Here is a 26,346-nt window from a genome sequence, read left to right on the forward strand (position 1 = left end):
TCAGCAGGACTATAAGAAACTTAGTATAGGCTACATTGTTTGAAATTTCACTTTTATTTTTTCTTGTGCTGATGTAAGAGCTGTGAGGAAGTATGTTCCTGCATGGCATCTGGGACCCTCTGGGAAAAGCCATCTTGATGAATTTGTAAAAAAACATGCAAAAACAAAAAGCAAAAAACCCAAAACTGAGGGAACATGCTGTTTGTCTTTTAAAAAATGTAGGCATTGGTGTTGTGAATGTTTGCCCTCATGTCAGACCACTTGCTTGTAGAGTGAAAATATCTAATTCTGTGCAGTCCTGATCCTGAATTTAATTAAATGTGGATCTTTGACCTTTTTGAACAGGTTTTTGAATGTCTGTCAGCTGAGATGCTGGTGGATTGTTAGGGTCAACAATCTCAGGGCAAGGCAAATACTCATCTGGGGCAATATGAGAATGGTATAAAATTCTGTGTGGCAGGATGAGGATGTTTATTGCCTCCTGTCATGTAACAATTGTACATATCAAACACAGGAGGAGGCTTGAAAGGAGGTGCTTCTCACAAAAAAAAAAATATGCAAATCTTTTCACAGAATGTTGTGCATGTTGAATTATTTACAGGAGTTAAAGGATTGGAAGAACTTACAGAAAAGAAGTCTGCTGAGAGCCATTGAAAACAATTATACTAACTCTGTTTTATGAAATCCTGATGTCTCAGATCACTGAATGCTGAGAACACTCCCTGAAAAATAGTACGTGTGTGTACTTGCTGGCAAACAACATACTAAGCAGTTATCTGACTTGACACATCCTTAGGTTATCTTCTTGTACTCCTTGATCACTTGTAACCAATGCAATGTGGTGAAGAATTGTTACCTTTCTAATGTAGTAGATTTTTCATTGTTTCTGAGGTCTTGTCAATAGTGAGATTTTTATGCTGAAGCGAATTACTGTGATCTCAGATTCTGTTACAGTCAGGCTGATATATTTGCATTTGGAGCTAGAATAAAGCCTGTGTGTGCTTGTCAAATGCTGAAATTCATCAGACTGGTTCCTAAGAGCCTACATCATGGAATTTAACTTGAAGCAATGAAAGAGCTAAAGTTGTGCAATACAGTTTAACATGGAAGCACGGATTAAGGGAACCAAAATAAACTTTTAGTTTGCTGGAGTATGAAAATGTGTATCTGATTCTGCTGTAGTCATTAATATGACAGTAGTCAGCTCTAGATAAATATAAATAAAATTATTCCATTAGTTTTAGTGTTAGAAGCAAAATAATAAAAAAAAACAGTACCCACATCTGATTGGATTTTTTTGTTCCTAGTAAGAGTTGATTGAAACTGAACTGTTATCGTTAGACACAAAGTAATAGAACAGGTGGAGTATTCAGTGAATTTGTTAAGAGGAAAAGAAACTCAAGTTTCTTTAGTATATTAAAAGCTTGCTTGAAATGAAGCACCCTTTGGCAAATATGATTACCATTGAATGAAACCATTCTCACAAAGACAGATAGCAACCTTACTCTGCAGGTTAATAAAGTTCTTACTGATAATTCAAAATTACCCATTTTCCAAGCTGGTGGTAGGAGAAAGGAATCAATTAAAATGCAGTATTGAAGAAATTTGAACAGTTGTTTAAATAAAATCTTTGTGAATTGCTATTGTAGGAAAATTCTGTCATAGCAAATTATACTGATGTATTTTCCATGACACAGTACTCTTATCTTCTGTAATACTGTCTTGCTGTTTGTGTCTTCATATCCTTTTACATAGCACTTTTAATATTTGTATCATCTTAAGTGCTGTGGTAAGGGCAAATATGGCAGAAATTGAGCCACCTACTCTTACTGATATTTTGAAGAACTCCTCAAACTCTTATCTTCAAAATGCTTACTTGAACTAGCCATTAATACCCAACATGCTCCATTCTCAGAAGGCTTTGGGACATAACTGAAGAAAGAATCATGGAGAATTTGTTGTCTGAACTGACTCAAGGCTTCTTACACTGAGGGAGGCAGACTGATCCAGAAAATAATTTGAAGCATTTTCTGTGCCATTCTTTATGACTTCAGAACATGCTTTCCTGATGGTCTTTTTTGGAGGTCTTTCCCCATTTTTAACACCTCTCAAGAATACCTAAAATATCATCTTGGTAATTTCACTTTAATGCATTTATTGTCAGGTTGTCCTTTTCTCCCTCTGAAAGGCAAGCCAAACAAAAAACAAGTGTCAGGCCATGCAAGAAGTGATTTATAAATAACTGTACTGTTTACTGTTACAGAACCATTATGGTATTAATAGCAGGAGTGGTGACTTCTTTTGATTCCATAGTTATGAAGAAGTTAACCTATGCACCTGCATCATCAGTTGTTTCTTTTAATTGCTTTTAAACACAGATAAATTGATCTACAGCATAACATTTTTGTTTTAAAGTTTCTTCAAGATAATGCAATAAATAGTAGCGAAACTTGACTGTGTTTTAAAAACTAACAATAAATGTTTATTCCTTGGAGAAACTCTTGTCAAAGCAGCTTCAAAGACAACAGGCAAGTAAAGACTGTTGTAAAGACATACTACAAACTAACAATAAATTCCCAGAAGAATAGCTGATTCAAAGCTTATGGATATAATTGAAACTGATAATAGAAACAAGGCTATAAATGGCCATTTCATTAGATGAAAGCTCTTATGGTCTTACAAAATGCTGTAGAAAGGACTTAATTTGTTTTTCACATCTTTATATGCTACTAAGTTGTATCTGTCAAATGGACAAAAACATCTGATGAGTATTCTGTTAATTATACTAAACAAGTTTGCTCAGACACCGGTACTGAGCTTGAATCGTTTCAGAGTGCTTAAAAATATTGCTGATTAGTCGTAGGTTAGTAAAAAGGTAACTTAAGAAGTAGGCAAGAAAGTGAATTAAATTGTAGTCAGATTTTCCACAGGCTATGTACTAGGTTCCTGTAAGCTATTTGTGTGTATGAGGTATCTTTTAGTAATTTCATGGCCTTACCTACCCAAGTAAGTTTTTGTCATCAGGATAGTTAGATGCCAGCCAAGGTAAGCCACTTTTCGCACTGCAGCTCTCCTGCTAATGAAAGCAGCAGCAGTGAAATATGTGCCAGGGAACTGGACTTGAGTTCTTCAGAAAGCAGCTGGTGCTTGCTGTAACAGCTGGCCTGTGTCTTCAAAGGCAGCAACTGCCAGGAGTGGCATATCCCTTTGCTGCTTATTTTTGTATTTCTCTGTAACTTAGAAGAGCTGGTGATGCAGGACAGCTTAATGAAAATAATAAAACAGGGCAGGGTGGAGCTATAGAAAAGGACACAACAGACTAAGATTTCCTTTTCTTAAATAGTTCATTCAGCATGTTGCACTTTGATTTGTTCATTGTAAGGCATCGTACTAGTGTGTCACTAGCTTAAATATGCTTTTTTCTGATGTGGTCATGACTTACACAATTGTTTCAATTCAATCTTGCACTATTTCTGGTGCTCTGGCTTTCATTGTTGAAAAATTTCCTGTACTGGATGCATTTCTGCTGAATCAAAATGTAAATGGATAAACTGTACTGCCTTTGTCACATTTCAGTCTAGATGAGGTACAAATGTATTTTCTAAAATTCAGGGCTGCCTTTCAGCGATAAATTTGTGATTGATAATAATAGAATCACAGAATGGTTAGGGTTGGAAGGTAGCTTAAAGATCATTATGCATGGTCAGGGACACCTCCTACTAGACCAGGTTGTGCAAAGCCCTATCCAACCTGCCCTTGAACACTTCCAGTGATGACACCTTCACAGCTTCTCTCAGCAACTTGTTCCAGTGTCTTTACCACCCTCATAGTGAAGAATTTCCTCATGATGTCTAATCTGAATCCCCCTGCTTCCAGTTTTAAGCCATTGCCCCTTGTCTTTTTGCTACATGCCCTTGTAAAAAGCCCCTTCCCAGCTTTCCTGTAGGCACCTTCCGGTACTGGAAGGCTGCTGCTATGAGGTCTCCTGGAAGCCTTCTCTTCTCTAGGCTGAACAACCACAACTCTCTCAGCCTGTCTTCAGATGAGAGGTGATCCAGCCCTCTGGTCGCCTTTGTGGCTCTCCTCTGGACTTGCTGCAAGAGCTCCATGTCCTTCTTATGCTGGGGGCTCCAGAACTGCACACAGTACAGCAGGCGGGGGTCTCATAAGAGCAGAGGGGGAGAATCGCCTCCCTTGTGTAACATATATATAGGAGTATTCCATTATAAGCATGCCATATTGGATATCTTGTTGTATGGGACTTTGTTGTTTTATTTTTTACTTGACTCAGAAATCCCATTGTAGTTGGAAGTAACAAGAAGCTAAAGAATGGGAAAAGTTGGCACATGACAGAAACAGCTGGATTACAACAGAAGTTCAACCAGAATCCAATAAAAGAGTATTGAACTCTGGGAAGATTTTTTTAAAGGGTGAACTAAAGAAATTTTGAGCAGCTCTTACCTTACAGTAAATGGGATAAATCTAAGAGACAAATGCTGTAATTAAACTACAGTTAGTTGTGAGTCAGTAGACACAGCGGGGAAATCACCTACTGCAAATCTTAACAGATGCCAAAAGCATCTCATCAGATATCACTGTAAGCAGTTCTGAGATCAGTCATGTACGGTTACTACAAGAGAGCAAAAATGGGGGTGTGGAAGTGTGAGTTTGAATTGGAAATGGCTAGATAAATGCTGACTCTGGAATTGGTTTAAGGAAACCAAATGGTCTCTGTGAATTCAGGCAGAAGGGTCTGTAAAAATCTGAATCTGGTCAAGGCTCTTTCAAGTTGAGCATAGTCCCAGTGTTTAACCATCCTCAGTGCTTTGTTAAAAATTTACATCTGATCAGAATTTTCCATTTTTGTAATCATGTCAGTTACCTCTGGCCTTGTCTATGCAATCCCATTAAGTACTGCACACAGCAGTCCTTATGCTTCATAGTAAGTATGAAAGATGCAAAGAAGAAAATTACATTAATGCTCTAAAGTTTAATTGCTTTTTATGTGTAATCCTCTTTAGAAGCTTCAAGCCTTGCCATGTTGAAGACAGATGCTTACAGTATTTATAATATATTTATATTCACTTGCAGAAAATTTATCTTACTATGTTAGAAATAGAGTTACAATTATTTTATATAACTGAATTTATTTTAAAATCTGCACTTTAAGATACATCTATTAAGTATTGCTGTTGATATGAAGGTTAAGATAAATTATGAGACTTCAGTAATTATTAATGGCTATTACTGTTGGTTTTGTAGGTGTGTAGTGCACATAATGTGGTCTTTCAGTTCCACAAAAAGGACTTCCAAGAGAACGACTGGTAACTGGCTTCTGAAGGATCTTTTCTTATAAATGTAGTGCCTGATCAATGTGGCATGAAGAATTGTATTAATGAGCCAGCATTCTCAGAGTTCATGTTAATCAGGATTGTTAATAGGCCAGTCTGAATTTGAGATACACGTTATCATAAGTTGTTGTTAGTAGAGAATTCCTAACAGACCTATTTTGTCAGACCAGGCTTCCATAGGATTTTTATTCATAGCACCAATATTTTTGGTTTTATATGTGTGCCATTATCAGACCTTTTTTATTTGAAAGGGTACAGGCTCTTAGAAGCTTGAAAAATGCTGAGAGTTCTGCATCACATTAAGTAAAATATTTATCTTGCATATATGATGGGGCCAGTTAATGTATTTGATTGCTTTGTTCTCCCTGGGCCACTATGCTCCCTGGTTGTAATGGGGAGAGAAGTGAATGAGTAATTGAAGTTATCCCAGAATATGTACAGTCTGGATAATCTTATTTAAAAAAAAAAAAAAAAAGTTTCAACTGCAAATTATGCAGCATGGGGAATTTTTATGCTTCAGATATCTGTCCTGTTAGGAAAAAAATAAGACTAATAAAAGAATCTGAGAAGAAAAAGTGAAAGAAAGGAAAGGGATAGTATCGGAGGCGGGTTTGGTGTGGTGGTGTGGTTTGTTCTTTTATTTAAGAATGTGGCTGTTTCTGAAAAAATATTATTTGCAGTTATGAAAGTAAGGCATGGGTAAAGTATACACTCTTGTAATCAGTTTGCTCAGCCTTACATATAGCCTGTTTAATTTTTAGAGAAAATATAAAAATGTTGAAAATAATAATGAAATAAACACACATTTTGTCAGTACCAGCTACTGGCAGCAAAATTCTAAAGTCATGGGGAATTTTTTCATATTTAAAAGGGTTATAATCTAACTGAAAAGCTAAAATACAGATTAATTGCAGAATGAAATACCCCCTTCTGTTACACTCCAGCTTCCCGTGCACCAGCAAACCATTTACTGGATGCAGGCTGCTTGACTTTTTAAAACTAATGTACAAGAAAAGAGGAAATTACTTGAAAATTCTAACAGAAAAACCCACCCAAACCCACTCACAGCAGTAGAAAGAATATTCCAATTTTTTTCATCCTTATTTTTCTTTTCTTTGACAGTGACTTGTTATCTTCCAATTATGTGGAGATTCACTATGAAGATGGAAAACCAAAGTTTTCTAAGGTATTGTGCTCTTAAAATGCATAAGTATAGTCTTTCTGAAGAAACAATGCCAATAAAATGTTTTTAAAAAAATGTTTTGCAAGACTTTTAAAAGCACTAGAAGTCTTTTTCCACTCAAGGTAACTGTGATCTCATCTTGTAAGAATATCTCAGTAATACAAGTATAATTATACAAAAAAAACCCCTGTGTGTCAGGGTGAAGGGTAGGCAGTGGTAGGTGGTAGTACTGAAGCTGATCCAGATACTGTCAGAACAGTTACATCTTGAGAAATGTAGAGAGTGGCGGAGTTGAAGTCACTACCATTATGTTTTTCATTAATTATTTACATGTCCTTAGCACAAAGTGCAAGAGAAATGGATAATGGTAATATAAGACTTTCAAACAAACAAATAAAAACTTAAATTACTTTTATTTGCAAGAATATACAGTTGTGAAACAGAAAATAAAAAACTTAAATCCAGAGGTTAAGGTTTCAATTATTTCAAAACCAGCATACTGCTTGATATCCAATTAACTAAATTTGTCAAACTAGCTCCCAAATTGAATTCAGTATCATAGGTTATTGATCCAAATTGTTTATTATTTTGGTCTTGATATACAGAGAATCTCAAATAAGACTATTTCGCAGAATAGGGCAAAATTAAACAAATACATAGCAATATAATTATTGCAATATACTGTTTTGGTTTTTTACACTGAAGGAAAAAAATATCCTCATGTAATATACTAAGGAAGTTGTTTAATTTCATTAAGATTCAGTACTCTGCAGAACAGGCAAAAATGCTAAATGTTGCAAGAAAACAATTCCCTCTGGCATCTAAAGTAGCTCATGCAATTGTCAGCTGCAGCACTAGCATTGAGCACTGCGGTTGCTGAATCATGAATGTGACTGGAAAATTATATCAGAACTTTAGAGTCAGCAAATGGATTGCCTTTGCATGCTGCAGTAACTTGATCCAAACTTCCTAGGGGATGCTTTCTGAATTGATTTATTTAGAAACAATAAAAGGACTCCTGAGGTCACATTAAACTGTAAAAAGCTTCATTATAAGTTAACAAAATACACAGTTTGTGTAGTAGATAAATAAGGACTCCATCCTGGTCTATTGCAGTATCTTCTAATACTTTTTAGACCTGAACTAGCAAAATATTGTTCTGTTTCCTAATGTGGATATAAAGAAGTGAAATCTTGATGAAAAGTACTGTATTTTCTAGAAAGGGGCAATTTTACTACATGAGTGAAAACACCGCAACAGCAATTTCCTTGCTCAGATGGCTGTCTTTAAAAAAAAAATAAATTGAAAAGCTATGTGTGTGGGAAAGATAATCACAATTTAGTTATTAAAAAGCATGGCTTATGCATTCTCACCATTGGAAATGTATGCAGTGATTGCTTTCTGTTTAGTACTTTGTTTTAATTATGCACAATAGTCTGTTAGGAATTTCATTCAGAAACTGAATAGCTCATTAAGTAAGATGAAAAATGGAAATAATGCTGTGCATACTTAAACAGAGAGCATTTACATGTTTGGTTCTTCCTTGAGTTACAATAATTGCAGAAGGAATGGGCCTAATATGTTTGTTGTAATTCAGATGACTTATGACATCAGAATTAGGAATATTTTCATGATGAATGGTACATTTTTCAAACAATGTGTGACAGAGACAACCATACTTAAGGGTTTTTAACAAAAATTTTTGAGGATAATTTTTATCTTTAGTTTAGCTTTAGTTTTGAAAGACTCTGACGACCAGCTACTTACATGAGGTAGATTAGATCATTCAGTTTTCCTCATTTTAGCTTTACTGACATATAGCAACAGAATGTCAGCTTCTAAATTTACTGGTCTATATTCTTTAGAAGTCAAAGTAGTGCTCTAGAAAGTCAAGGGAATGTTTTTTTTATTTCCTTCTAAACATTCATAGCTTGAACAGTCTGTTAATGTTCTTGATGTGTTTTATCTGTTGGATAGAGAATAAAGACACTCTTCTTTTTTACTCAGTTGAACCATTTCTATGAAGCCAGTTTATTTTACCCTTAGTCATGATAAGTACTTCACAGTCTGATCAATTTATTCCTCAGCAATTTGTGGAATTCTAGGGAGTAGTAATTCTGCTGTCCAGCAATAAGAACGTAATTAATTTCTGTATCAAAATAGAAATAAAGGATTCAATAATTTGCCATGTGGCTGCCTGTAGTATGTAATCCTAAAAATATGGTAAAAATTTTAGGGTTTTTTACGTATTTAGCTATTTGCAATCAAATAATACAAAGCTCTTGATAGTGCATTAAACTCTCTTTCCATTACATGGAGAAATTCAACCATAAAAATATAGTGCATACAAGAAAACTAGAACGTTTTGAGAAAATAACTAATTGGGAAACTATGGGAAGAAAAAAATACATATTAAAAAATCTAGAGGAAATTATTTTAACACGAGTAATTTTTGTATGTGACTAGATGGTGCTTTAACAAATAATTATTTCTGAATAATTGATTTATTGTATCTTGCTGTTAAGATGTTCTAGGAGTTTCCTAGCTTCTGGGGTACGGAAACATGCTCTCTCTGACTTAAAAATAGTTGTTTTCTACAAACTGAGACTGCTTTAGCTTGATTCATGTAGGGTGCTCCAAGACAAAATGGCCAGTAGCTTTGGAGATAGAGAACATTTTTAGGAGGTGGGTAAATGTGAGCCAACTCTCCTCAAGGTGACCTAGGAAATTGTTCAGCAGCTGGGAGAGCTGGGATGAGTGCTGTAGTTGTTAGCCAGAGTGAGGCAATTACGTATGATGGTCAGTATTTGGAAAAGAAAGCTGCTGCAACTCTAGTTTGTGAGGATCCATCTTGTCACTGTGTTTTACGTGTGTTCTGAGTATGCTTGAAGTCCCCTTGAATGACTTAGCTGCTTCACTGTCCACTTTAAGGAGGGCTTAGAGAGAAGCTAGTTGCTACAGGAGAGCTCAACTTGGCTTGTTCTATGATGAAAACCAGGCAGATCCAGAGAACCTGTTTTTAATTCAGCGGAAAGCATTCACTAAAGTTTAGTTGGCATCTGAGCGAGGCTTTTCTGGATCAGAACTTTAAGATTTTATGTACCAGTTCTCCTCTGGAGTATTTTGGTCTCCTGCTTCATCCTGTTCCCTTCCATATATACATATGTTGCAATTTCCCTTACCTTCTTGTGGAGAAGTGGATGACTATACAGTTTATTGCACACCCTTTTGCTGGCATGTTTGGGTGTAATTCTATTCAGCCTAACACCCACAGTAAGCTAACTGTCCAGATCTTGCACTGCAGTGATCAGCAGGGTCTCTCTTACTTCCTGTCATTACAGTGTTTGAGAGCTGAGGCTTTGGATCGCAGTTTTGGATATAGTTTGCCTCATTTTGTGGTGTTTTTGTTTTGTTTTTCTTCAAGTTTCTAATATTTAAACGCACTTGTAGGTAATGTAAATGTTATTTTTTGAATCAAAAGTAGGACCTTGTCTAAAACATGATTGCTGGCTTTCTTATAGAAACACAGATTTCAAAAAATATTACAGCTTTTTGACTAATTTGTGTGTCTCATCTATTTGGTATTTTATGCTGTTAAAATCAAGGATTGGCTTTTAGTACCATTTTGATATGTACAATAAAAATCAAACTGTACGCTTTAGTGTTGCTAAACTGTTATTAACTTTCTTGCTTGTTCATCATTAGTGATATTGGTATCTACAGTCTAATAATATAACATTAAATTGATAAAATCTTAGTGAAACAAAATTGATAGAATCTTGATCTAAGCCAAATACATGCCAGGCAATTGATGAATGCTGTATCACTTGTAATTTTAACACCTGGAAGGCATCAAGAAAGTTCAGTGCTCATTACGTAATGTTTTAACAGAATCAATTTACAGCAAAGAAATGCACTTCAAAAAGATCAAGAATGCAGTGACTTCAACAAAAGAATAGCAAACATTATTGCTTGAAGATTCTTGTAAACTAGTCTTTATTGGGCACAGTTTTTCTCTTATAGGGCTATTCATTGGTATTTACTTAAGCTATCACTGCTTTCTCAGAAATTTTACCTAATGCAAGGTATTAATTATTTTTTTTGCCTTGGTTTTAAGAAACAGACATGAAATAAAGTTTAATTTTGTGTTTGTTCTTTAAACGTTATTAGGGTGGAGAGCATTGTTACTACCATGGAAATATCAGAGGTATGAAGAATTCCAAGGTTGCTCTTTCAACTTGTAATGGACTTCAGTAAGTGCACATTCTCATTTTTCAAACAAGACTATTAATGAATAATTACTCTTAAATATTATCTCTTAATATGTGAGGGACTGAAAGCCTCTAAGCCCAAACATTTTTCATGTTTTGAAATGCCAGTAACAGATTTGCCAAACTGCTAACATTTATTTGTTTGTTTGTTTGTTTCACGGGGATTAAAGTCTTTTGAGGGTGTCTCATGAGACCTTTGAATGTATTAAGTGCAAATAAGTCAGCAGGTGACTTATTATGGTAAAGAATGAACAAAACTTGTACGTTAGTGGTAAAAAATAGACATTAGTTGCCATGTAATACTACGTATCACTTCTTTTTCTCCCTATTCTAGTGGCATGTTTGAAGATAGTACTTATTTGTACCTGATAGAACCAATGGATCTGACTCACAGTGCCGTAAGTTCATTTTTATATGATTTATTTGTTTTGGGAAAGAGAGTGGTCAAGGAATAGCAAATTAAAGTATCAGAATAAACTGATAAGTGAGTGACAGTTCTCATGCATTCTTATGAAAAACAAAAACATTTAAAACACTTGATTGGAATTTATTTAAGGCAAGAAATGTTTAAGTATTAATTGCCTGAGATTTTGCTTTGCTTTTCTTTAATCTTTCTTTTTCTAGTTATTGTTGATAATTTAGATGTTGGGGAAAAACTAATAAGACTGTTTTCACAGCAAATGGTTTTGAACTGTCAAAAAGTATTTATCAGTTTGCTCTACTACTTAACCAAAGGACTTATAAATTCATAGGAGGGATCTGGAAGTAATTTATTCATCTCTGAATAGTTGGACTAGATTGCTACCTACCACATTTCCACAAAAACCTTAACAAAGTAGATATTTCATCTGGGTATCTTAACACTTTACATCTGTTAAGTTAGTGGTTGCTGTACAGTCTGCTGGGTATGATTCTGATCCAGCATGGTCAAATATATTACTATTTTGGATCAGCATTTAAGACTTCATTTATGCAAATGTCTTGCTAACTATAATTATTTTTGTACTGTTGAGTGTATTATAACACAGCTGTTCCTAAAACTTCAGATCTTAATTGAACTGACTCAGATTCATAGATGGTAGTAAAACCAGCTACATTTCTACCACTTGAATGGTTCACAGATTTGAGTGTTTTTCAGTGAAATGTTTCTACAACAGTGAGACAGACTTCTTAAGGTTTGTATCCCCCTTGATCTGTAGGATACATTCTAGATGGTGTGTCACAGCTCTCAAGCTTGTCCCGCTCTAGTGTTTACCAGTATATGACAAATAAAGTTATGCTGCAGAACTGATCCTTTTAGTGACTGTAAAGGTGAACTTACAGTCTGAAGAAAGATCTGCAAAATCCTGCAAACTCCTGACACTCACAAGAACTGGATCAACATTCAGAGGAATCAGTATCATTTGGATGTTCACTTATTGGGCTGTAAATGAAACTATAGAGACACAGGAAAACATTACGTCCAAAAAGATGTCTCCTTAGAAATATGACAGACCCCAAGTTAAGCTATGTAATGTATTTTGTTGTAGCACATATTCATAACTATTGCAAGGCTGAAAACTTATAGCACAGATAAAGTAAATTCATGGAGATGACATTTGTACAAGGGAATCCATATAGTAGGCAAAGGAGTATTTGACTGAACTGTTTTTTTGCTTGGGTGGACAAAGGTAACCAGTAACTCTCTCTTATTGTGGTATTTCAGTAAAATTTGGAAGTAGAGGAAAAAGCTCTAGTTACAAGAGATACCATCTGCCAACTCTGTTGAGGAATTCTTAATGATAAGACAGATTAGGTTAATATTTTTCTTAAAACTACAGAAGATAAAATAATAGAGCTACAGAGAGCTTTCAGAGGCTCATTTTTTAATTGTACAACATGAGATAAATATCTTTCACACAGCATGTAGTTTATTCAGCTTGGTGAATCCTAACTATAGTAGATGCTATATTAAACTCCCCCCCCCCCCAAAAAAAAAAAAAAATAAAATCTCATGACTGATTCTGCACAAGACCCGTTTCACTTAGCTGCCTGGTTTTGCAAAGTAGCCAGATACTGAAAACCCCAAAAAAGAAACAACCCAAACAAAAACCCAGAAAAAAATTTGCCATATTTTCCTCCAGTGTGTTATGTATTTCTTACGGGAGTTACAGAATGGAAGCATCCTACTCGTTGAAAAGAACTGCTTGTTTTGGCAGGCTCTGCAGAGGAGGTGTTACGGAAGAAAATATAACTGTCTTCTAGAGCAGATGCCAAAATGTGGTAATTTGTGGCACGTCAGACTTCTAAAGAAAATACACATTAAAAATCTTCTAGGTTTTAAGTGTTGAATACACCAATAAACTTGGGTTAAACAATCCTATTAAAGATAGCATATTGACTAGTTCCTTGCATTTTGCTGCAATTACAAAGGTGTATTTTTGTGATATATAGCAATAGTTACTTTTCATCTGTGGGAGCAAGCTATACTCTCTAATTTGATTTCTTGGAGTAAATGCTCTCTATTCTCTGACACTAAGGCTTTTAGAGGAGTTTTCTCAAATAATCACAAAGACATCTGTGATACTTCATTTTTGTGGGCCAGCAAATGTGCTGAAGCAGAGAGGCTTCATGATTTGCACAGGATTGCAGGTAGATTGCTTCAAATTAGTACCATGCCCAAATGGTGCTAGGGTTGCTTGCATTTTATAGCAAAAAATAATAAAAATTATAAATACTGAAAGAAATGCCTCGATTTTCACTTGATGTGATTACGTAGAAGAAAATGTCACTTATTTTTCTTACCAGGAAAATAGAAGTAGGCCGCATACCATCCAAAGAACTTACGGAACACAAGCATCCAAGCAGTTGCAGGACATTGGTATGTCTTTGCTTATGTTATGAGTTTTTCTATATTGGAAATAATTGTATATACAACTTGAAAAATCTGAATATTAGGCTAACAGTCTGTATAAAACTGCTGATTATTTAGAAAAAAATTGAAAAATAGATACTAATTTGACTTTTTTCACAATTATTGCAATGGAATTTAGACTTGTCAAAAAGCAGCTAAAAGATTTCCAACTGTTAAGACCTGTATTTAGCTTTCTTCTGCAAATAATTTAATTTAATTGATCATATTAATGCTATTGAGAACACGAGATGGGAGACATATATTCTATGCCCAGGTTATAATCTCTTTACCTCCCCTTGCATGCTTTAATTCTAACTTTACATTTCTAGATTACTTGAGTTTTGATACGAAATATTTTATTTTGTATGTATTTTTTTAAAATTAACTTTTCAATATCAAAGGTTCTTCTAATTTTGATGATCTTTACCTACTTTTGGTTTGGACAGTGTACATAAGTAGTTTAAAATAATGCCATGAATCTCTTAAATTGTAATTTGTGCAGAGACTGAATCTAGTTCTGAATGGCCCTTTCTGTCTGAACTACAGTGGCTGAGGAGAAAGAGAAGAAAGAGAGCAGTGAGTAGAAGTGTGACTCTGAGTTAAGACAATTTATAAAACCAAACCCACTAATTTTTCAATTATTTTAATGTTGAGAGAACATATGCTTTTGTAAATAAATACTGGTAGCTTAATATTGTCACATAATACAATTATCAAATTATAAACCAATAAGAGTATTCTTTAAAAATAGGTATTTGGAGAAAACTGGATAAAGTACACATCAGTTGAATGGAAGTTTAGAAGTGAAAATTATTCCAGAAAGTGATGAATTTCAACATCTGAGTCTGCTTGAGGATAAAGAATAATTTTGAATGAAGTCTTGCTACTTTGTAGATACCTGACTTTATTTTTGTTTCGCTTGTTAAGTAGCATGATTAATTAAAAATCCAAATAAGAACACCCTGAGTTGGGCTGTTGAGAGAACAGAAGTGGACAGTCCTCATGCGTATGTGTCAGAGTTAGGAGAATAATTGAGTTGAATAAGATTAATCCGTATTTCTTCACTGAGTTGCACACTCCACAAAGTATTTTTTGAGCGTGCATCTGTTTTTAGTAACTTATTTCCTCATTAAATCTATGACGAACAGTACACTAGGCCAAGAGTTTTCAGTGTTTGAGGTTTTTCTCCTTTGTGAAAGTAGGAGAGGAGGGGAGCAATGGTGGCTTCTGTGCTGAACCAAAAAGAATAGACTCTGAACATCCTTAATGATGTAACTCAGATTTCCAGCCAGTGTTTATCATAACTCAGTAAGTTCCTGGAGCTATGATTATTTACCCTAGTTGAACATCTGACCCAGTTTTTACAGGCTTACACACCCTATGTAATATTTATGGGTAATCCTATTAAGTCAGCTGCAGTTACTCTTTTACATCCCTACATCTTAATGATTTCTTAGAGAATTTCTTTAATCCATCAGGTATCTCGTGGTGTCTTTGAAGAAATGAAATATCTGGAGCTCATGATAGTCAATGACCATAAAATGGTAAGTATATCAATTCAGTGGTAAACTTCCTTTTGACTATAATTTGTAGGTTGTTGTACAGCACTGTGCTGCATCAGCTACTTCTGAGTGAACTATTTCATTTATCAGCAGCTGTTAACATTTGTAAGGCACTGTACAGACTGTAATACCTAATAATGCTTAATCTTACCTAAGATTTTATACAGTAATTATATACTCAAAATAAATCTGAAAGACTTCAGTATCATATGGATAATTTAATATGCTTATAAGCAGCACAGTAAAGCAACCATTTATGTCCAGAACAAAAACACTGACACATTCTAAAACTATCCTATCCTTAAAGTGTAATAAAGGGGTCAAAAAAAAAAAAAAAAAAAGAAAAAAAAGAAAAAGAGGAGGAGTCCACTTTTTTTTCCTTTTTGTCTTGAGTGATGACTGGAAAAAATCAGGCCAACATTTGTTGTTTCAGTGTTACTGCTTTCACTAATTATCACAAGTAAGGCTATCAAAGTGTCCATGTGCCAACCCTATGAAAAATCAGGAGAGAGAGGCCTGGGGAGTAATGAGTTTTGTAAACCTGAACAATGATTTAAAAACCCTTTTTTGAAAAGCATCACAAATTTTAATCCAATAGCTGTACTTTAGCTACAGCATATCTGTTATGAAAAATACTCAGTGTAGGTTTAGAAGATTTCTAGTAACAAAGAATATACTGCAACTGGCCGCAAGTGACTCTAAAACCAGCTTGATTGTGCCTCATTCTGAGCCTTGGTCTTGCTTCGCTTTCTGTACTTTTAAGCTTTTCTGCTTACCAGTAGAGGGCAGATTTCTCCTGCGGCAAGGTTCCGTGTTGGAAGAAGTATCTTAAACCTCTTTGGCCATTGTATTGTTAAGTGGTTAATATTAAGTATTTTCACAAAATTGTCCTTTTGTGTTACACTAAAGACACAGCTAAACGTATTTAATTAGATTGTTGCACTTTTCACTGACTTTGCTTAATTTCTCTTTTAGGAGCTGTGTTTAAACATATTATGTTGTGTATTGCTATTGATTTGGGCATTTAAATACTTTCATGAAAACCAATAATATTTTCCAAAGGATATTGTTTTGCCTTTTAACTTACAGGAATGCTTAGGATGGGCTCAAAACAAAAAAGCACAGCCACTCTTTTCCCATCCCCAATTATTTTGTTCTAGTATCATGGTTTCTTAGTGACCAAACAAGAGTCCACTGATATGGATACTGTTCTTGATGTAGGTCTTAAGTGGCCACTAGCACTGTAGTTGAAAGTGCTTTGTTTTGAGAAAATATGTATATGTAGTTATAGGGAAGGGGGTCTCCACAAACCTCTGTTGTAGAATCTTTGGGTATTAAAACCTGCTGTGAATTGCTGAAGCATTGTGGAACTTAACAGCACAGAACTGTGTATGTGAAAGTGAAATCTTTCTGCAGTCAAATGAGCGTCATCATCAAGTTTGGTGAACTTTTTATTATCTCTGTGGCATTTTGTCCATATAAAACTAGATTGCTTATCCAAAAATAACTTGAATTTAAAGGAATGGAAAATTTGTTATCTGATAATACAGTTTGTGTGTCATCCTTCTGACTTTTAATTTGAGAAACAGATTATTTAATTTTGAAAATGTGTGTTCCTGTTTTACTTTCATCTTTACACTAAGCATAATTCTGGAAAACAGGGAATTTGTTTTGTAGCTCTGTTTTGGGAAGGTAGTTCATAATCTAACTTATTTGATGAGAGTAGCTACTCAGAAAAGAGTCAGACCCTTTTGTTTGACAATCTCTTTCTGGATACTGTGTTTTGGAGTGGGAATAGGTGCCACTTTTTATGGAACTTTATAATGTTTGGTCATGAGGTGATGCGATTTGTTGCTTTTAACCAGTAGTTTAAATTAGTAAGACTTTTACCTCCTTTATTTATAGAAATGGAAAAAAAATTAAGTTAAAACTTAATATGTTCAAGTTGTTCTCTTTCCACATTCAAGCACATACTTACTTTTACTATGCACTACTTCTTCCTTTTTGCCTTTTGGTATAACTAATGCTACTTGTCATAAAAGTCTGGGGCTGTAGTAGAGACATGATGCCTTTGCCAAGAGCTGTATACAGGACAAAGAGTAAATGTGTCATCTTCATGTCTTACATCATGGAACGTGACTAGTGCAGTGTGATATTTAACTCATCAGGATAAACAGAATGTTAATGGGTAGGGAGGGCATCCTTTCAATTTTGAGCTCAGATTTATGTTCATCTTTGCCTGTAATTTTGTTTCAAACATTCGAACTCTGATAATCTGATTTAGATACTTAAATAGGGTATTTCTTGTGGCTAAATGCTCCTTCTGTAGATGTGAAAGGCTATCTAGCAGACATGGCTTCCTTTGTTTTCCAGGGATTCTTGAATAAGAGAAAAAGCTTTTTCTTTTCCCTTAATCTTTCTTAAACTATTATTTTTCTTTTCTTGCTGTAAAAATAAAGTATTAGTAATAAATGTTTAAGTTCTCACTGTGTTCTACTTTTCCTTTTAGTTCAAAAAGCACCGATCGTCAAATGCATACACAAACAATTTTGCAAAGTCTGTGGTAAACCTTGTAGATGCTGTAAGTATCAATGTTTCTTCTGAAAACATTATCACTGGCTTTGGTAATTTAGTGCTGTATTTAAGAAGTTAATGTTAGCAGATACCAGGATAAAAAAAATAAACAGCTATAAAAATTAGATTTAAAGACTTAATTCCAGTTCTCCTCCAGAAGAGTAGGCTGGGGTGAATGTGTAAGAAAACACCAAATTATCCTTGATGTTTTTCTCAAAGCTTGCAACTGCCAGAGTTTGCCCTTGGCAGGAGGGATTTCAGACTTGAAGGCACTTTCAGTATCTATCACTGCTTAAGAATAGGAATCAATTGAGTTTAGATTCATGAAGCAAATCTAACCACAAATGATTGAAGCTGCAAGTATAGTTCGCAGGATACTCGCATCTACTGGGAGAAAAAGAGATACTGAATAAAATTTCTCCTTTGTAAGTCTGTATCTACTGCCTAAAAAAATCCCATTGTAGTACATTACAGATACCATACATGTATCTGAGATTAAATTTAGGACAATTTCACATAGAGCTTATAAGCTTAAAGTTGTGGTAAATTATTTTTTTTCTCTTTTTGCTACACATGTAGTTAACCTACACATTTCAGAGCTGTGTTTGCAGTGAAAATAGAATAGATTCTCTAGTAGTGATGAATACAACAGCTAGCAAAATTCTGAGTCAAAGTGCCTTTCTGCATGATAGAATTAGTGCAAATCATTGTCAACAGTTTTAGTTCAGAGGAGGCAATACAGTCTTTGTTCTAAATATTGTACCTATGAAATACTACGTATACTGTATGTATATTGAAAACTTAGGTGAATATGTTTATAATACATGAAATTCTTGAGGTGTTTTTGGAATATTTTTGTGTGATGGTTTGAAAATGCCAGTAGTCTGAAAAAAGGTATAATAGCAGATAAAAATACAAAAAATTGAAATAGTATTTCTGCAACTTATATTGGACATTCCCAAAGGAAGCGTGACAACTTCATTTTTTTCTAATCTGGTCATTATTTCTTATGCATTGGAACTAAATTTATTTAATCTTCTGTGACTATTCCTTCTGTTCTTCCATTTTTATTTGCTGTATGTGTGTATACAAAAACATTCAGTTTCTCTCAGGTGTAGAATTTAGTCACCTCATAGAGATCTTGCAAAATGACATCTTAATGGCCTTTTCTTTAAACAAGGTTTAAAAGGGAAAAGGATTTTGGCTTTCATACACTTCCAGGTTTTCTGCCCATTTTTTCCTTCTGGTTTGCTTCAGGAAACAGTTTTCCTCTCAGCAAACACAAGTGAATTCTTTATTGATCTAGCCATATATAATTCATGTGGTTTAATTTTACTGATTTTTCTCATGTTTTTAACTATTTTCTGTGTATGGCCTCAGCTTGTTTCCCTCAGCCTGATGTGTATTAGTATTCTTTTTTCCATCAAAAGTTCCTGGACAAAATTGAGTTTAGCTGGTTTCTCTCTCTTGCTCTTACATTTATGGCCTTTTTTTTTTTTTTTTTCTAAGCTGAATATTATATATCGACTTTTTTATAAGGATAATGCTGCCTTGAAAAAAAAGGCTAGCATGCTTGTTAGTGCTAGTTTATTCAGTATAAATATCTACCATCACTACAGGAGGATATTTGCAATTGATTTTGGGTATTGTAGGTGTAATTTCACAAAAAGGTAAAGAACATATTTAATATGGAGCCTCATGAGAGTGACCAAATAACTTGCCTTTTGTGTATTTTATGTATTAGGCAGCCTATGGATTAATTATCCAGCACTTGTAAATCATAAATAAGTTTGAGCAGTAAGTTTTCTTTGTGTCCGATGTAACTTTTAATGGGCAGACTGTCTATTGCGGACAAGGAGTGCATCTTTTGTAAATCTACATGTTCTGAATAACCTTAATTAAATTTGACATCTTATGACCTGAACCTAAAGAGACCAGCAGTTTTATTTAAGAATTGAGTATAATCCACAAAGTTAAAATGGATATTTTAAAGCAATTTTGTTATTATTAGGGTCTGATTGTAATTTTCTTATCTATTATTACAGTGACATTAAAATTAATAGAAAAGTTAATGTTCCTTCTTAATTCTCACTAGCATTAAGTGGTCATACTACAAATGAAAATCAAGCATTATGTGAATTAAATTTTTGATATATTGAAGAACAGAAATTGTTTAATCTTGACTTTAGAATTTACTTTGGCTGTTCTTTTTCTTTCAGATAACCCAATGTACCGTAATATTTCTTCTTTGCTGATTTTTGTACAGGTTTTCTGAAAAATTAGTGGTGAAATTATTTGACCTGAGAATTTTAAAAGGGAGTAGCTCAAAAAAAGATCAGCAAGATTTTTTTGTTCTCTAAAACATTAAATTTAAGTTGATCAGAATATTAGCTTTTAAGAAATCCAAGGCAGTACCAGCTAATGTTTCCCTATGTTTCCTTCCTGCTTCATCCCTCTTGTCTTTCTGCTTAATTCTTTACTGGCTAACTGTGCATGTTTGACCCAGTGTTCTACTCCTAAGCCTGTCATGTCTGCCCTCAGATATACAAAGAACAGCTGAACACCAGGGTGGTTCTTGTGGCTGTGGAAACTTGGACAGACAGAGATCGTATTAATATTCACCCTGACCCTCTGCAGATGCTTCATGATTTCTCCAAGTATCGACAGCACTACATCAAACAACATGCTGATGCTGTGCACCTGCTCTCGTATGTACTGTTACACAATGGTCTAGACTAATTCAGTTTTATATACTTTTCTGTCTATTACTTTTATCTACTTGTCTCTTGCTTACTTTTTGGCTTGGTAGTCACTACATGAAACAACATCTGCCTTAGGAAGCTTAATCTGTTTTTTAACATGTTAGTCTATTTTTAATAGGTGTAGTATATACCATGGCCATGTAGATAGATATCTATAGCAAAATTTTAGTGTCTTTACAACCTGGAGACAGTGTCATATATTTGAAGTGTCTTCTGATGAGCCCTTAAGGACACCTAGTTTTGCTAATCAGGTGTGTCATTTCCCAGTAAAGAGCAGAAGAGGGCAGAACTGACAGTAATACATGTTGCCACAATAGCATTCCAGTTACTGTATTTATTCACACATATACCTGCAGTGATGATTTGTTAGTGGAAAGTCTCCTCCTTTAGAGTTGTAATTAATTGTTTTCTGAGACACAATGCATTGAGGGGAGATTTCACTTGTATTGCTAGACACATCAACCTTGAGCAACTGTATTTCTCTACTTCACAGCACAGTAATCAAAGAGGAGGAAGAGTGTGTTCCCCTGTGCAGTATAAAGATCTTAAGCCTTCTAGCAGCCTTCTCCTTTCTCCTAAAAGCAGGGGTTGAAGAATTTCCTTCAGCCTCTGTACAGCTGTACTGCTTTAATGCAGGCATTGCAACACAAAGTTCATTGATTTAAAAAAACAAAAGGGAAATTGATGCTGCTATTGTAAAATAATTTCATTTTCAAAGATTAGTGTAATTTGCTATGCATGCCCAAGACTGTACAGATTTATTACTATGCCTACGAAGTTAGAACAGGTATAATTTATAATAATTTATAGGCATCTTATTGAATACTTTATATATTCCAGATTACATCAACTTAACTAAATTAGCTGTTCTTTAAAAAAAAATTTAAATAAAATTATGTGCTAGATCAGTTCAGAAACTCCCCCCCATGTGATTGATGATAAATGAAAGGAGGCAGGGTTAAAGATGACTATTAAATTACTTTTCTTTTAGGGTATACTCGTCAGTCTTTTCATTTGGAGTTGAAACAACAACTTGAATTGGTTTGGATTAAGAGCATAATGAAAAAATTTGCAACACTGATACACTTCAGTACAAAATTCTTGACAAATCTAAATTGACTCTTTTTATATCAGTGTTCTGTTTGTAAATTTGAAGTTCCTTTTGATGTTAGGTGAGGCTTGATGTTAGGTGAGGCTTAATTTGCAAGCAAAAAATCATAGTATATGTAAAAGTGTGATCTTTCAATAAGTTCTTGGTGCCCAATGTCAATGTATTATTTTTTTTTATTTGTATTTGTTTGTAAGGAATGTGACATTTCATTACAAAAGGAGCAGCTTAAGTTACTTTGGAGGGGTTTGCTCTGTGACCAGAGGAGTAGGAGTGAATGAGGTAATTTTTTTTGCATGGCTAAAGGAAAAAAAATTGAAACTATGCATTATAACCTCAGAGACTCATAAAGCCCTTATATAGAGCTTTAAAGATAACTTACGAATTAAAAAGGATTTTCACAGCCAGCCTTCTTGTATCATCATTAAACTACTTCTCATTGTGCTTTTTTTTTAAGAAGCATTCCTCTTGTCTGCATTATTCTCTTAATAAGATCTTAAATTTCCTTTTATTATATTTGACACGAATTGAGACCCAAAAATCTCAGTCAGGAGTATTTGCAATACAGCACTGAACATACTTTTGGCTCTTTTCACTATAAGAAGCTTGATCTTCTGAGGTGCTGGTGACACGCAATTCTTACTGATTTTTTTAACATTAAAACTAGAAAAAATTGGTCCCTGTGTACATATATTTTTTAAATGTTAGTACTATTTTTTCTCAGTGCAGTGTTAAATCAGTAATTAAAACCTCCTGTTTTAACATGAGTTAATCATACTACACAAAATTATATTACTAATATGTCAAACAGACTCCTTTCTGTAGGTTAACCAGTGGACACAAATTCCCCTCAGGCAAAAAGAGGAAAATTTTTTCCATTATATACTCAGTTGTGCCAAATTTCCTTATACATACACAATTGTGATTGGCTGTGCAGTATTACTGAAGTAGTGGGTATGTAGTAAGCCAGAATGAGCCACAGTAATGTTCAGTGTGGTATTTCTTACAATAACCTCAGTAACTTAATTTTTTATTTGTTTTAATTATGCTACTCTGCTCCTCTTGAAATGCAGTACGGTCTTCCTTTGGCCATGGCACAGGAACTAGCACAAAGTCTTGCTCAGAACCTTGGAATACAGTGGGAGCCAGCTGCCAGGAAACCAAGTATGTACATGGACATGCAGTCTTCTTTTGTTCTCCTTAGCTGGATATGTAAACACTTGGTAATATTTGAAACAAATGCCAAACTTGCTGTAACTGTAGAACAAGAATTGCTTCTTTTAGAAATATATGCAGCAAAATCTGAGTTTAACCAAGAGCCACCGATTTAGCACTCATTTTGCAATAATCTTGGGGTATGTCCTGTGTCAGGAGGCTATAACTTTGAGTGTTGGTTGTAAATATAATAGTAAAAACACCATTTATTTAACTTGGAAATCTTTATCTATCAGAAAGAAATATGAAATTCTTATAGAAATATCTTTGACTTCTAAAAGTACAAAAATGCCCGATTTATAATTGAAGAAATAGTAAGAAGCTGAAACCTAGTCCAGGATTATTTGTTATCTTGCTGTGACTGAGGTGGCCTTAACAGATGTAGACTGTAGGTACAAAAGCTGCTGCAAAAGCCCTTTTTGGGGCTAAATAAAATTGCTTAATTCTTCTACTCAAATATTGTAAAAAAAATTGGCTAATTTCTCTCTTTGTTTCTTTAAAAATGTGAATGATAATGCTGACTTTATTTTGAAATCACTTCAGAGATCTATGAATTAGGAAACAATGTGGAAATGTTTAGGCAATGTTGTTTTGTAAAGCATCACTTTTGAATTGTATAGCTAAACTGTTTTCTATACAATTGTTTTTTGATTACAGGTAAAACAGAGTTCATACAATTTGTAAATGAGAATCTTTTATAACTGAAAGATAGGGGGGTTTAAAATGATAGCTTACTTTCCTTATTTGGATACACTTTATAGAGAAAGATTAATGAAAGAAATGCAATAGTATTTTTTTGTGGAGAAACAGTATGGATTTGCTGTAGTAACTACAAAACAGAACCTTTCTTCTTGAAAATACTACTTCTTTGGTGGACACTTTTTATGGATAGTTTATAACTCCTGTTTTACCAGCCATAAGATGTTGATATTTTGTTTTTATTTTATGAATTTGGTCACTGTTGACTTACATGCTATAGCTGTAAGTAAACTGTAAATCCATTTTCACTCAACTACTTTTTCTAATGAATGATTGGCTGATTTGCACATTACTGTCAGTAATTCTAAGCCAAAGGGAAAAAATGTGGCCTGTCCAAAAAGAATTCTCCTTCAGGGTGCTCTGTACATATTTTAGGGAGGAGGAAATGTAAACATGTGTAATCATCAGTGTGTGCTGCACATACTGCCTGTTTTGAAAGCATGTAGGGAAGAATGTTTCCAGCTATTTTTAGCTTTCTCTACTGCCTGAAACTTTGTTTTGAGTCTAAGAACATGCCCATGCAGTAATTTGAAAGTACTGCATTTATATTAAATACTAGTATCTCTTTAGGTGGGCTGGTTTCTTTTTTAGGCCTACAATCTGTACAGCCAGGGAACAATCTAATTATTGTGTGATTAGTCAAGGTCCATTTTTATAGTGAGTACTTTATGTTGATTGTAAACATATTTATAACTGCTTTCCTTTTCTGTTGTATTTTGGTCTTGTCTGAGCAGAGTGTGACTGCACTGAATCCTGGGGTGGTTGCATCATGGAGGAAACAGGGTATGTGATAACTATCAGTAACCAAGGCTCTGGAATGAGCTCATAGTTTACATTATGACATTAATTTTTATGTATTGGGTTTTGTCCATGTGTTTTAGTACTAACAAATGAAAAACTAGAAGCAGTTGGAACAAGCCAGACATAGATCAATTATTTCAATTTTCAGCAACTAATTCCCTTTGCTATTCACATTTTTTAAAGTTACTAAGAAATCATATTTTTAAGTGCAATGGAGTGTAACAATGCCTTGCTATACTTAGAATGATTGAAAAGTAAGGAATAGATATTTTTCATTAAATAAATCCAGTTATACTTTTACATGCAGCTAAAAAAGTGTTACACATTTTATATAAATGTTATTTCTGTTTTCCTCCTAAATTTTAATTGTTTCCCCCCAATTCCTTTAGAATTCTATTTTTGAGTGAACAGATCTCTGCTTCTGTTCCAGTGACTAAAAGTAGAAACCTGAAGCTTTCAGCAAGGGCTCTCAATCCTTAGCTAAATAGTAAAGTCTGAAGGGAAAGCACATCTATATAGGAGGAAACCAGGTTTCATTGTCCTGTACACTCACACACTGCCGAAGATTCTTTCCTCTATACTGTAAGCAATTGATTAGAAGAGGAAAGCTTCTGAAACATAGGTTTTTTGAGTCTTATAAATCACTTCTGTCAGAATTCTTGCCCACTGTGGAAGCTTGATTGCAAAAATCCCAGAGAAAATTAGTTATAAAAAAGACAGAAGGAACTTAGTTTCTTTGTATGGTATTAGGAAATAGGTTCTTCAGAAGAATTACTCTTGTAGTCTTGTAGACTTATCATCATCATGTGAATGCAACTGAAAATTACTCAGTAAGTTTGCTTCTGGAATCCAAAGTAAGGCATTGATCAGGATAGATTCTAGCTTTCTTCCTATGGTGAACTCATCAAGTTCATCAAGTATCAGCCTCAGAAGGAAATACCAGTAGAAGTTGTGGGAGAAAACTCTACTGTAGATAAGGTAATGATGAAAAAAATATGGCAGGAGCAGATGATAGTCACCCAGAAGCTGAAAAAGGATGTGACTGTTGAAATGAGAACATAGTTAGCTGCAGTGTAAAACCTTTTTGCTTAACGCCATGAGTGCCAGAAGACATTTTAAAATATGGAATTATTCAATGGGGAAATGTCAGCTAAGTAGCAGTGAACTGCTCAGAAAAGAATGGAGAACCCCCTTAGGGCATGGTTACCCCCATCTTTTATAGTGTGAGTAGTATTCATTCCCAGATCTCAAAACATGGCTAATAAAAATACCCGTTTCTATGTCAGAAATGAGTAATAAAGTATGTTTCCATCAGGCTGGGAAGAAGGTGGAGGTGAGGAAATAGGAGAGAGGTTTGTAACATCGTGAACAACACAGCAAATTATTACTGTTTCTTCCAGTGTAAGAACTAGAGACATGAAATGAGACTAGCAAATAGATGACAGAAAAAAACATGAATAAATGGTTCTACCAATCTGTAATTAAGCTGTGAAACGTCTTGCTATAGCAGCTTGTAGATACTAAAAGATTTTTGGCAAATTCAGGCGAAAAATACAATGAGCATTATTAAATAAGACAAAACAAGGCTTCCTTAGAAATTTGTTGAACCGAAAATTGTTGAAAGCCAGAAAAATATTCTGCAAGTAGTAGTGTAGTGCTCTGTTCTCTGCTTTTCCCCAGGCATATTCTGAGGGCCAAAATCAGACACTGAATTTGGGTACAGCAGATTTTTAGGCTGACCTTATACAGCTATTCTTACAGCTACAGCTGCTTTTACTTTAAAAATTAACCTTATTAACAGGATCAGATTAATTGAAAAGTTCTCAAGCCCGTGCATGAGATCAGGGATCTGGAATGTAATCTGTCT

At 34.4% G+C, this 26,346-nt stretch overlaps 1 protein-coding gene across 1 annotated transcript in view; it reads left to right on the top strand.

Moving 5' to 3' along the window:
• ADAM23 (ADAM metallopeptidase domain 23) overlaps positions 1 to 26,346 on the top strand; it is a 95,287-nt gene that overhangs the window by 50,160 nt on the left and 18,781 nt on the right. The window contains exons 9-19 of the mRNA XM_010007375.1: positions 6,474 to 6,537; positions 10,705 to 10,787; positions 11,140 to 11,203; positions 13,593 to 13,665; positions 14,201 to 14,274; positions 15,177 to 15,242; positions 17,770 to 17,841; positions 20,376 to 20,542; positions 21,902 to 21,986; positions 22,778 to 22,868; positions 24,413 to 24,461. Coding sequence (XP_010005677.1) covers positions 6,474 to 6,537; positions 10,705 to 10,787; positions 11,140 to 11,203; positions 13,593 to 13,665; positions 14,201 to 14,274; positions 15,177 to 15,242; positions 17,770 to 17,841; positions 20,376 to 20,542; positions 21,902 to 21,986; positions 22,778 to 22,868; positions 24,413 to 24,461 — 888 coding nt within the window. The remainder of the gene's footprint in view (positions 1 to 6,473; positions 6,538 to 10,704; positions 10,788 to 11,139; positions 11,204 to 13,592; positions 13,666 to 14,200; positions 14,275 to 15,176; positions 15,243 to 17,769; positions 17,842 to 20,375; positions 20,543 to 21,901; positions 21,987 to 22,777; positions 22,869 to 24,412; positions 24,462 to 26,346) is intronic.

Source organism: Chaetura pelagica, unplaced genomic scaffold, assembly GCF_000747805.2.
Source record: "Chaetura pelagica isolate M959 unplaced genomic scaffold, ChaPel_1.0 scaffold21, whole genome shotgun sequence".
NCBI lineage: Eukaryota > Metazoa > Chordata > Aves > Apodiformes > Apodidae > Chaetura > Chaetura pelagica.